Raw genomic sequence first — 13,448 nt, forward strand, 5'->3', positions numbered from 1 at the left:
GTGGGGAGATCTCTGGTTCCATGCGAGGTACAGGGCTGGTTCTAGCTTTGTTAGAAAGGTATTGTCATCTACATGATTTTCATTTTTTACATTGATCATGGCATAACCCCTTTAAATGAAAAAATAAAAGTTATATTCAATAATTTAGCATGAAACTATATATCAATCTACTCAGCTTCTCCTGCTCTACCATGTTGTCTGCAGATCAGACACCATGTTCAGGGTGACACATTCCCTTTAAGCAGGTCCCACACATTATATCCACTTATTTGTCAGTAGATCCTCACCGACCAATATTGTGTGTCTGGAGAGAACTTGAGTTCATTTTAAACCAGCTGAAATGTTATTTCCTTGGAAGCTAAGGAAAACGTATGCTTGGAATCAAGGAGTGGATCCACACAGGATGAAAAGGCTGCAGATCTCTACATGTAAAAGCCGAATACAGTAGCAGACACTTCGATTTTACAGATCCTATCCACATGGATTTTTTTTTTTACCACGTGTAGAATAGTGTGAATAATTGGCTGCACAAGGCTTAGACAACAAACCTCATACGGTAATTCTAATGTGAAAACACAAGACGAAAGGAGAGTTTCCTTTGAATCAATACTTATTTTAGGGATTCTAAAAGGCCGGGTTTACCAGAGATGAGCAACATATACACACCTCTGGCATGACGCTGGCATAAAGCTGCCGCAGTCACTGCCAGGTCTTGAAACAGGAAAAATAAATGTTACACTGTCCAGGTGCAGCAGAGCATAAAAACACCGTCGCTGCGCGCTCTCATGTGACTCCTGATCATCTGGTATAAGCAGCTGTTAAGGGCAGAAAGAAAGCACCTTAGGTATTCCCTGGGGAACTCATCCTTGTAAGGAGGACCGTGAAAATGAAATAAACTACTCACTGAAAACACAAAGGATACAAAGTGCTGCGATGGCACCCAATCTGCTGATTACGCCAGCAATCAGATGGTATTATCATATGTCCTCACATCAGGTTGTCCACAGGCGATTCAATTCTTTAACTTTCACTTACTTGATTTATTCATGGTACTTTTTATATCAGAAAATGCGGACAATAAAAAGCACACGTTAGCATGGGTAATTTTGTCTTTCTACAAGCAGCTCTAACTTACGCTGCAGTCATGTTGATATACTTTCCGACCCCTGTCCTGTAGGTTTTGGGCTCTTTTACTTGCTCTTTTTTAGGCAGCACCGGCCGTTCCTTCATTTCTTGTTCTTCCTTCTCTTTCTGAGCCTTCTCTCTCTCTAAAGCGACCTGAAAAGGTATGAAAGATTATTTACTAATACAGTACTAGTCCTCCCCAGACAGGTCTTTGCAAAGCTGGCGCTTGCAGATCAGACTGCCTCTCAGTATAAGGCCATGGGGCCACCGGGCCTATGTTGTGGACCGCAAACTGTGGGCACTGGCTGTGTGCACTCCACATCGCAGTGCAGACCCATTGATTTTGATGTGTCTGCAATCTGCAATATCCAACCTATCTTTTGCAGTGCAGAAGCACACATAAGGGGCTTCCATGGGTTTCCAGGTCCATGTCTCCACGTTACAGAAGATCGGACATGTCCTATATATGACTGCATTTTGCGGATCGCAGACCCATTGAAGTCAATGGATCTGCACCGCCATGCAGAGTGCACACGGCTGATGCCTGTGATTTTGAAGACATCCGGTTTGTGGTCTGCAACATGGGAATGGCGGCTCCACAGTCGTGTGCATTATGCCTAAGAGAAAATATACTATATGTATTTAAAAGCAGCTTGTTCATCCCAGAGCATTGCAGGTTGACGTAAAAAATTGAAAAGGACTGTCAACAATATCAGAAATATGTTGAGACGTACATAAGGCAGTACAATCACAGTACTGCTAAGTTAATTGACAAATGTCAGCCTTGGGTTATAGGGTGGTTTGCTTGACTGTGACAGGATGAACCAGTACTTCAGGCGCAATAGTTCAAGGGGTTATAGAGGTGACGACAAGGACAAGAAGCATCTATGACAACCCCCGTGATCACTACTTGAATAGACATGTCCAGCTCAACCTCCCAGAAATATTTACCTCCATACTTAGGTCTCATTCACACAACTATATTTCTTGTCAGCACGCTATCCGTTTTTATATCAGATAGCACACTGACCCATACAAGTCAATCGAGCTATTCAAACATCTGATTTTTTTTTCACAGATACAGCAGATGTATCCAGACTAGGAATTTAACCACAGGTCAGGTCCTATTCTTGAATTGTGGATGAGAACAGCTTTTTTTATTTAAGGGGGTGAAAAAAATAAAAATAAAATAAATGAATGCCCATAAAAAGTATCAGTTTTTGAAGGATCTTTTTCTTTGCGGACCGAAAATCAGATACAACAGTGTGCCTGAGACCTTATGTATATTTTCAGCTCTTTTTAAATGGTTATGACGGCCTTTTAAAATGTAATGTAAGATACTGGAATGATGCCACTCACCTGAGCATCTGCCTCCTCGTATGGGTCCACAAAAACCACTGTGCTTTCTATTCGGATGTCCTCCTGAAAAAGCCAACAGGTGCAGTAAGGTTATTATTGTAATGCAGAAAAACTACCCAGAATGGTATGGTCTTCTGTTCTAATGAATTGGAGGTACAGGGTCCCTAATTACTACAGCACAAATTTTTCAAAGTTAGGTATAAAAGTGGAAATCACTTTTCTTTTAATCTGGTACCTAGAAAACCATATATCCTCTGATGAATTAGTCAGTTTGTACTTAAAGGGGTTGTCCCATGAAAAATATTCTACAGTTTTTAATCCAGCACCTGAATCTGAAAACTTTTTTAAATTGCATGTCATTTAGAAAATGTATCTGTATAGCGCCACCTGCTCTTTGTTCTTTTTCTTATTTCTTTGTCCTGCTCACTGAGATGGCCGCACATGCTCAGTTTCCTCCTTCAACTGCCTCCTGAGCTGCGATAGGGAGAGAGCTCCAGCAGAATCGACACGCCCACTGAGCTGCAGAAGACACTCCCCTTGAGCAATGAATGTGGAGATCTCTGGATCCATGTGAGGTACAGGGCTGGTTCTAGCTTTCTTAGAAATAGATTGTCATGTACTATATGATGTCTGATAATCATTTTTTTTTTATAATACTCATGAGATAACCCCTTTAATGTATGTGTGACAACTGAAAATAAAAATATCCCTATTCCGGAACTGATTATAAACAGGACCAGTTGAAATGTTTAAACATATGATATCACCTTTGGCCTGTCTGTCTTCGTGTCCGTGTCCACGTTTTCCATGGCAGTAATGGTATCGAATCCTCCAACAACTCTAAAGAAAGAATTGAGCCGAATCCATGATACCACCACATAACGGGAGAAAAATACTATTGTGATAAAAGCTTTCCTGTTGACTTACCGTCCAAACACTGTGTGTTTTTTGTCTAGATATGTACAGGAGCGGAACGTTATAAAGCTGTAGGATAAAGGAATAAGATAGAAGGTGATAAATAAAATGCCAGTGATCCTACAAATTTGCTACAGACCAGTCTCTTACAATTGGGACTTGTTGGTGTTAGGTCCAGTATTTGCCATGCTAAGAACTCCACGACCTGTGTGACTTAAGTTTGGCTTAATCTCATCTTTAAAAGGCTTTCCCCAGCAGGATTCACCACCTGTTAAGAAAGAGAGGACTTGATCTCATAGTCACAGAGTAAGGGGAGGAATGGGGAGAAAACACAGTGGATGCCTCAAACCTGTTCCTGTGCCTGTAGGGTCTCCTCCTTGGATCTGTAAATATAAAGAAAATGTAGGTTTCTGTAAGAAGTCCTTCATTGATTAGAGAGCCTAAGGGGCTCACACATACCAAAACATAAAAAACATACATTGTACCGTGATGGGGCAGATTTAGTAATCCTAATTTAGACAGAAAATTTAGACTAGACTAGACAATGTGGAAAATGCACCAAACTTATCACAGTGGCTGATGCTGGATGATAAACCTGGTGCACTGGACACTTTTGTCTGACTTTACTTTGCACCACAATTAGGCACCAAACATTTGGCGCATGTTGGTGCATATTAAGCCATTAAAGTTTCTGCAAAGTTACACCCCTAAGCCATTCTTCCTGGCAAAATGAGAAGTAGAGTGTCTAATGCACTTCATGAAATTGGTGCATGCCATCCAGACCAAGATTCTGGATAAGTTTCATAAGTAAATCTGCCCCAATGTGTCAGTTTGTCCTATAACAGACAAACGGGTTGTACCCTGAACTACCCCATACCATATGTCCTTTTAGAAGAGGTGTGGGGGGGGGTTTACTCATTAGAATAGTTGATCGTTGTGGTACCTTCATTCTAAGAAGGCGTTCCTCAGATGTAATAATCTCTGGTATAGGCTTGTTTTGGGGAACACAGACACATTTTGTTAGGTGTCTTTAGATAATAAATTTGCTAGAGGTATACATACCACAAAGTTCCTAATGGAGCGGTGGAAGATAGTGCCATCATAGTAATTTTTCTTGCACAGCTTGACAAAATTCTCGCAAGTCTTTGGGGTCTAAAAGAGTATATATATATATATATATATATATATATATATATATATATATGAGGAACAATAAATGAGCAACCGAATAAATCAATATTCAATGGATTTACATTATGTGTATGGTTCTCACAACACGCATGGATCATGAATCAGAACATAAAGCTGCTCTGTACAAGTGGATCCCACTATGTAGACCTGAGTCATCAGTGCATTATATGGACGGCCATTCATATTCATGGCCACGATGCAATGCCACATTCAACCTGCAGGCCTGTGAGATAGGTGCTATAAGCAAGTGGTAAACCACACTCACAAAAGTGGCTTCATGAAACTAACACACAGAACGGAGCGGTGGTCGAGCATGCTCAGTGCTGTTCCATGCAGACTACTGAAATTAGAAGTGTACAGCTATCTTCGGCAGTCCTGTAGACTTGCATCACTGCGCATACTCAACCAATGCACGATACAGGAGCCCTATGCTTGTGATTGCTGGAGGTCCGAGCGGTCAGACCCCAACTCTCCAGACAATCCTGTAGCAGGCAATACGTTGTCACTCTGGAACAACATGTAGCTAAAGAACTACTGTTGTGTCACGCTATCAACGTATCCTCTGCCGACATAGTAGGCAAAAAGCATCTGATCAGTGGGGTCCAACCACAAGAAAGGGGGTCCTGCGTGCCCATATCTGTGGAGTGGCAGGTCGAGCAAGTGCACTGCCACTCAGTTCACTGTCTGGAATAACTACAGTATTTCTTAGAACACCAAAAAATCTGTGCAATGCCTTGCAGGAAAAAGACTGTCAAACTTTAAGGCCTGATTTGGTTGCTCTTAGGCCCGTTTCACATGAGCCAGTTTTCCGAGCGGGTGCAACGGGTGACGTGAACGCATAGCACCCGCACTGAATACGGACCCATTCATTTCAATGGGTCTGTGTACATGAGCGTTTTTTTTTTTTTCACGCATCAGTTCTGCGTTCTGTGAAAAAGCAGCATGTTCTATATTCTGCATTTTTCACGAAGCCCTGGCCCCATAGAAGTGAATAGGGCTTCAGTGAAAAACGCATTTCATCTCAAAGCAAGTGCCGATGCAATGCGTTTTTCACTGATGGTTGCTAGGAGATGTTGTTTGTAAACCTTCAGTTTTTTTATCACGTGAGTGAAAAAAAGAATCAAAACGCGTTGCACCTGCGTGGAAAAAACTGAACAACTGAACGCAATCGCAGCCAAAACTGACTGAACTTTCTTGCATAATTGTGCGAGTTTCACTGAACGCATCCGGACCTAATCCGTCACGCTCGTGTGAAAGGGGCCTTACTATACAGAATTTTTGAGCCCGTGCCATCACTTTTTCTGCTACATGGTCATATTACAATTCCCTGGTTTAGTACGGAGCATAAGGCAGATGATATCCCCATGGTTTTCAGGTCACATAAAATGGGTCACAACTTCTTTAAATATTTAACACTTTATGTTTCTCTCATTCACCACCCCCACAGTTAGTAACTTGTTGGACACACCCGGATCCCTGTTGCCATAGTAACAGAGGGGGGGTATAAATCTAGAAGCCGATAAGGTGTTGCTATGGTAGCTACAGAGCCTTATATTAGGCAGAGCTGACGAAACATTCAGTTATCATTCGGCAGTCAAGCCTCGAAGACGTCTTGTTAGGGTTTATCATTTTAATTATGTTGCGTTTTTCTCTAACATTTCGGCAAACGGCACATCATTTATAAAAATGTGAAATGTGAAAAGCAGCATATTGATAGTTATCTCAGACTAGACACATCCGCCCACACTATGAATCATACCAAGTGATTAACAATTACATTGCATGTATCCCCATGCTCTGCCTCAGTGCTTTAAACCAGCGCAGGTCACTTTATTAGAAATCATTCCAAACACCTAATCTATGTATTTAGCCACTCACTTTGTCACAGTAAAGCTCCAGATTGAGGTCACCCTTGTTGGTGTGGAGACGAACATAGCCCTTCTTTTTTACATATTGATAACGGACTGTATCCTCTGCAATGGCGGCTGCGGGATGTGGCGAGAAAGAAAAATGAAAGATCCGTTATCGGAGACAGAAGGTCCCAACAAAACACTATATGAAGTGACAATATATCCCCAGTAACAATGTGATTGGATACAATGTGGCAGGGAAGGTGGCCTGCCGCGGAGACTTACCAGCCTCATGGGTGGTCTCTGGAGTCATTGCAGTGGAGGTAAACGATGCACTCACCGCCCCCGTAGAGTAATGCGCCTGCAGTAAAAAAACAAAAAACAATCACTGCCACACACTAGGAAAAACTACCTGATGTACAGTAATTTATATTTTACACATTAAACTGAGAAAGCTGCAAACGTTAATGGTCTCTCACCGCATTCAATTTATCGGTTGCTTTTTTCTCTGGACGTTTCATGGTGGCCGCCAGCATTTCATCTCCTTTGAATTCCTTGTACAGTTCACTAAGGGTCTCCTTTGTTTCCATGTTGGCATTTTTCAGGTGGTAGGATGGGTCCCGGCGAGCCTTCTCTTCCTCTAGAATATTCATTTCAATATAAAAGAATGACGCCATCTGTATTTCATTAATGGACCGCAGTACTGTCAGATATACTTCACAAACAGCTGCCCACCCGACAGGGACTGCACTGAAGGAGATCGGACATTGTACCAACTTGTGCAGGCAGTACATAAAGCTGGGGCTCCGAAGATTCATAGCAGGCTATTTAGTGCATTCATTCTTCTAAGGGTCTATTCACACGTCCGTTTTTTCTTTCCTGATCTGTTCCGTTTTTTGCTGAACAGATCTGGACCAGATCTGGACCCATTCATTTTCAATGGGTCCTGAAAAAAAACGGACAGCACAATGTCTGATTTTTTTTCAGGACCCATTGAAAATGAATGGGTCCAGATCTGGTCCAGATCTGTTCAGCAAAAAACGGAACAGATCAGGAAAGAAAAAACGGACGTGTGAATAGACCCTTAGGGTTATTCCCAACTCAGAAATGTATAGTGAGTGCAGGAAGAACTGCTGGATCTGAGGAGGTGGTGAGCCCATCCGGGGCAGGAGAGGTTAGTTCATTTATTTATTTTATGTCTGATGGGGGTCTTATCTGAGGTCCAATGAGAAATCTAATGAATGGCTGACTGATTTGGGGGTCTGATCTGATGTCCTATAATTAATGGGGCTTTGATCTGATATGAGTGTGTCTTATCTGAGGTCTAATGAATGTGGAATGAGGGTCTAATTTGAGGTCCATTAAGGAATGGGGTTTGATATGGGGTCTAATGAAGATTAGGGGGTTTGATCTGAGGTCTGAAAAGGATTGAGGGTTTGAGTCCTGGACTAATGCTTCATTAACTCTACCGATTCCTGTTCGAGATTACATGTCTTACAGACCAGTCGCGTGTTCTTTTTCTGAGCTGCATTATGTTTCAATGTATCCCTGATTTATCCTAATGTAACATGCCTTATTTGTTAAACTTCAATAAAACGAGTAAAAAAAAGGATTGAGGGTCTGTCTCTAAATCCTAGAAAAAAAGAAAAGCCTGATCTGTGCAAGGCTTTAAATTGGATGAGTGAAGTATTTTCCCAATACAATCTTTTTCTCACATTTAGGGTTTATGCACACAAACGTATTTTCTTTCCGTGTCCGTTCCGTTTTTTGTTGTGGACCACATGCGGGACCATTCGTTTCAATGGTTTGGCAAAAAAAAAAAAAAAAAAAACTTAAGTTACTCCATGTGCATTCCGTTTCCTGATGTCCGTTCCGCAAAAAAAAAATAGAACTTATCCCATTATTGTCCGCATTACGCACAAGGATAGGACTGTTCTATTAGGGGCCAGCTGTTCCGTTCCACAAAATATGGAATTCACGCGGACGTCAGCCGTATTTTTTGCGGACCGCAAAATACATACGGTCGTGTTCATGAGCCCAAATGCTGACGATGAAGGGGCCCAAAATCCTTTTGGTTAGGGTTTCTGCTTTTAAGTTGAGAATAAGGTTTTGTGAATATCAAACGCCTAAATAAAAAGGTACCATACACATTAGTCTAAGGTTGATGAATATAGACAATTTAAAACCAAAGTGATCGCTCGTTTTACACTAGCACTAAACTGTTGCGGGAGGCTGTTCCGGTGTTCATTGTATCTGGCATAGCCAGAAACTACCTTTCCCCCGCTGGAGCCCATTGACTATAAATCGGACATGGCGGGAACGGGCCTGTTTCTGGTATTAGTGTTGCGATTCAGCCGGACAAAAACTGCTGCAAGCAGAATCTTGGCTCTAACGAAACAGGCAAAATCCCCAACGGGTCAATGGGGCATGGTGATGCTCCAGAAGTTTCTGGATATGCCGGATGCGATGTACTCCAGAAAGCTGTTCCTCTGCCAGAAAATTTTGGCACTAGTTTGAAACTAGCCTTAGGCTACTTTCACATTAGCGTTTTGCCTTACCGTTTCTGAGATCAGTTCAGGGCTCTCAAAAGCGGTTCAAAATGGATCAGTTTTGAACTAATGCATTCTGAATGGAAAAGTATCAGCTCAGAATGCATCAGTTTGCCTCCGTTCAGTCTCCATTCCGCTCGTTTTGCTGTCAGTCTGCCGAAGCCGATTCTCTGACACAATAGAAAACGGATTCGACCTCCATTGACTTTCAATGGTGTTCAAGACGGATCCGTCATGGCTATAGAAGACATAATACAACCGGATCCGTTCATGACGGATGCATGCGGTTGTATTATTGTAACGGAAGTGTTTTTGCAGATCCATGACAGATTCGCAAAAAAACGCTAATGTGAAAGTAGCCTTAGCCGACCGATCATCAGCTTATAAAAAGTTAGTGGTGGTTGAAATTTGTCATGAAAGATTTTTCATTCAAAGAAAGATCATTAATGGATTAAAGATTTTTCTGAGAGAATGTTCCCAGAAAGATATTTTGTCCATTACTCTGTGTTATTGAACATGGCCAGTTTGAAGGACTAGAAGAGCCAAATAGGACTAAAATGACTGTCTGCAAAAAGATCATTCACAAGATGATTGCTTGTTCAACCATCAACCAACTTAAGATACTTTCACACTAGCGTTTTTACTGGATCCAGCAGGGTTCAGCAAAAACGCTTCCGTTACTGAAAACACAACCATCTGCATCTGTTATGAACGGTTATCTTTAACATTGCCAAGACGGACCAGTCATGAACTCCATTGAAAGTCAATGGAGGACGGATCCCTTTTCTATTGTATCAGAGAAAATGGACCCGTCCTCATTGACTTGCATTGGGGGTCATGCCGTATCAGTCTTGCTCCGCATCCCAGGACGGAAAGAAAAGTACAACATGTTGCGGTTTGCTCTTCGGTATGGGAACGCAACTAAACGGAATGCATTTTGTAGCATTCTGTTCAGTTCAGTTTTGTCCCAATTGACAATGAATGGGGACAAAACTAAAGCGTCCTATGACAGATCTCAATACCGGAAAACTAAAATGCTAGTGTGAAAGTAGCCTAACCTGTTTGCCAAGTGATAAAAGTCAAAAAAGGGTTGGAACAATATGTTTTCCAGTCCATAGTCAGATATAACAGATAACCAAACTCACCGGGGTCTATGACTTTCAGGTTGTTTTTGACATGAAAGAAATCTGACACATTAAATTTTTCCAGCTTTGAAGGATCCTGGTGGAAAAAAAAGCACAAAAAAATATCAAATCTGTAACTGAATTTAAATGTATTTTTTTTTTAGGTAATTTAATAGCGAATACTAATAAAAAGGGAATTTTTATTAGGAAATAGATGCATTATCAGGGTCTCTATTTATATTTAATCTGAAGGGCGAGTTGTGGAACCATGTCATGATCTTATCCCCTAAAAGGATATGATCTTAAGGCCCTATTTTAGGCAGATTATAGGGAACGACCATTCCTACAAATTTGCCCATGTAAACATGCAACTGATCACCTGATGAATGAGCGAAACGCTTGGTGGTGCCTGTCATTCGTGCAGGCACCACCAATCATCGCTTCTGGGTAGCAGATCGTGCTGTCTAAACAGTGACCCACTGCCCAAAAACAATGATTCTGTATGGGGACAAGGGAATCGCAACAGCAATCTCTCATTCTCATACTGTGGAGGCGATTGCTGTAGGTAACTGCACGAGCAGCTGACTGTTGGGAAAGAATGCTTTCTTGCGGACAATCATCTGTAACATCGTGCGGTGTAAAGCCGCCTTTACCCTTGGAGTACTACTTATGGCCTTTGGAGGATTTGGGTAGCAGAGTTCATAATAATCATTTATAGACCATCAGATGTACCTACTTGGAAGCAAGCAACTTTTATCAAACTGACTCATTTCTCACCAGATTTTAGTTCATTTTAATTTAAAAGAATTTGAAATCAAATGTCCTTCATATTATGAAGATCTCACATTTGAAGATAAATTTGTATATGTATTATTCTCCTCCTTTCTTTTGTACTGATTTGCATATTGTGTCGATTCTGAGAAATTTTATAAAGTAAAAAAAAATTATAAAAAAAAAATGTCCTTCATGATTACAAAGAGTTACTCCCTAGACTACACATTCACTGTATATGCACGGGCCTAGAACTGCATCACGTTGCTGAAGGGGTTCCCATCTTATCAAATGCCTGCTTCCTTTATCTTCATTTCTGTTTCATTTATTGCAATTAAACTCTAACACCAGTCAGTCCACAGTCCAGGGTAACAGCCGACACCAGTCAGTCCACAGTCCAGGGTAACAGCCGACACCAGTCAGTCCACAGTCCAGGGTAACAGCCGACACCAGTCAGTCCACAGTCCAGGGTAACAGCCGACACCAGTCAGTCCACAGTCCAGGGTAACAGCCGACACCAGTCAGTCCACAGTCCAGGGTAACAGCCGACACCAGTCAGTCCACAGTCCAGGGTAACAGCCGACACCAGTCAGTCCACAGTCCAGGGTAACAGCCGACACCAGTCAGTCCACAGTCCAGGGTAACAGCCGACACCAGTCAGTCCACAGTCCAGGGTAACAGCCGACACCAGTCAGTCCACAGTCCAGGGTAACAGCCGACACCAGTCAGTCCACAGTCCAGGGTAACAGCCGACACCAGTCAGTCCACAGTTCAGGGTAACAGCCGACACCAGTCAGTCCACAGTCCAGGGTAACAGCCGACACCAGTCAGTCCACAGTCCAGGGTAACAGCCGACACCAATCAGTCCACAGTCCAGGGTAACAGCCGACACCAATCAGTCCACAGTCCAGGGTAACAGCCGACACCAATCAGTCCACAGTCCAGGGTAACAGCAGACACCAGTCAGTCCACAGTCCAGGGTAACAGCAGACACCAGTCAGTCCACAGTTCAGGGTAACAGCAGACACCAGTCAGTCCACAGTCCAGGGTAACAGCAGACACCAGTCAGTCCACAGTCCAGGGTAACAGCCGACACCAGTCAGTCCACAGTCCAGGGTAACAGCAGACACCAGTCAGTCCACAGTCTGGTATAAAAGCTGTTGCCAGTCAGTCTACAGTCTAGTGTAGTCCACAGTCTACAGTAAAGGCAGGTTTACATGGCACTATATTAGAGCACAGTTGGCTACTCGTTTAGTGAAGGAGACTGCTGCATTTACATTGTCGGGAACGAGCGTTTGCAGAAACAGTCATTCCCGATAATCTGCCTGAAAAATCGGGCACTGTAAATCCACCGTAACAGCTTGTGCCAGTCGGTCAATCCACAATCTAGTGAGACCAAAGTAGATGATAAGTCAGTCGACAGTCAATCACTTAGACTTAGCCACTTAATTGGTCCTTGTTTTTAAAACTCAATAGGAGTCTGGCAGAGGCTTTTAACCTCTTCCCACTGGAATAAACATGCTGCTCCACTAAGCAGAGTCAAGAAACAGCTCATCCGGCAGACAGCTTTAGACCAGATCACAAAGACTGCGGTTATAAAGAGGTCAATGTCTACTCACACTACCATTGGACTTTGTTCTTCATGTGGTGATTGAGGTCCCCCATACCAGTACCATAATCACCAAAAGTTAATTGAAAAGGCTCTGATCCTGGTGACATAATCAAGACCCTATTGGGTTCAGGTAACAATAACATGACCACCATACTAATTAATCACATCAGTGCTTTAATTTCCTGGTCTGTGCTAGAAGTTTCTTTACAGTTTGCATAAATATACCCTAAAAGGGGCCAATGTATAAGTATTATCCATGGAGCATGGACCATAAGACATTAAAGGGGTATTCCAGGAAGACAAAACCATGTTGCATTTGCAAGATCTTAGCAAGATATACATTTAGAGATACCTTTGACATTCACAAGCATTCCCCATCTACTTCAATCCGTCCCCCTTGACAGGACGTCCAGTAGCTTTTCACCGCTTGACACAGGTGGAAAACAGCTCCACTCTCTTTGTCAAGACATCATCTAGGAACGTAACCAAAGAGGTTTGGCTCTGTTCCATACAGTGTCCAAGCCATGCCAGGTAGATCCTTTAACTTCAGTTGCACCATCCTTCTCCTTCTATTCCTAATGCCCCATGTTATATGACCGCAGCTACCAGGGGCTCCAGGTGCCTCCGGAAATGAGGTTTTAACCAAGCTTCAATTGGTCTTCAATTGTCATCGGACCTCCCCTAAGCTGTGTCACTGTATTGGCCTTTTCTATCTGCCCACCTAATCTTTCATCATCTCTCCAGAAGTGATGGAAGGTGCTACATAAAAAAAGAGAACTGCTTCTCAGTATAGGCCAGTGTTGCTTTCTAAACTTCCAATGTGTTAGTCATAGAGCTATATAGGCAGAAAGCATAAGCGTTATGACGATCATACAAATATACAGATCTAGTAAGTGGCCTAATCTTTATCGAGTTCCGTCACAGGAGCTCAATAACGGAAAAAAAATGATCA

At 42.4% G+C, this 13,448-nt stretch overlaps 1 protein-coding gene across 1 annotated transcript in view; it reads right to left on the reverse strand.

Moving 5' to 3' along the window:
- The window catches only part of PPIL2 (peptidylprolyl isomerase like 2), a 60,725-nt gene that overhangs the window by 2,469 nt on the left and 44,808 nt on the right, over positions 1-13,448 (reverse strand). Inside the window, exons 9-19 of the mRNA XM_044275556.1 lie at positions 10,135-10,210; positions 6,920-7,080; positions 6,726-6,801; positions 6,469-6,575; positions 4,462-4,551; positions 3,749-3,782; positions 3,550-3,667; positions 3,412-3,468; positions 3,252-3,324; positions 2,485-2,547; positions 1,136-1,278 (exon numbers count right to left, since the gene is read on the reverse strand). Of these exons, the coding sequence (XP_044131491.1) occupies positions 1,136-1,278; positions 2,485-2,547; positions 3,252-3,324; positions 3,412-3,468; positions 3,550-3,667; positions 3,749-3,782; positions 4,462-4,551; positions 6,469-6,575; positions 6,726-6,801; positions 6,920-7,080; positions 10,135-10,210 (998 nt within the window). The remainder of the gene's footprint in view (positions 1-1,135; positions 1,279-2,484; positions 2,548-3,251; positions 3,325-3,411; positions 3,469-3,549; positions 3,668-3,748; positions 3,783-4,461; positions 4,552-6,468; positions 6,576-6,725; positions 6,802-6,919; positions 7,081-10,134; positions 10,211-13,448) is intronic.

Source organism: Bufo gargarizans, chromosome 1, assembly GCF_014858855.1.
Source record: "Bufo gargarizans isolate SCDJY-AF-19 chromosome 1, ASM1485885v1, whole genome shotgun sequence".
Classification (NCBI taxonomy): domain Eukaryota; kingdom Metazoa; phylum Chordata; class Amphibia; order Anura; family Bufonidae; genus Bufo; species Bufo gargarizans.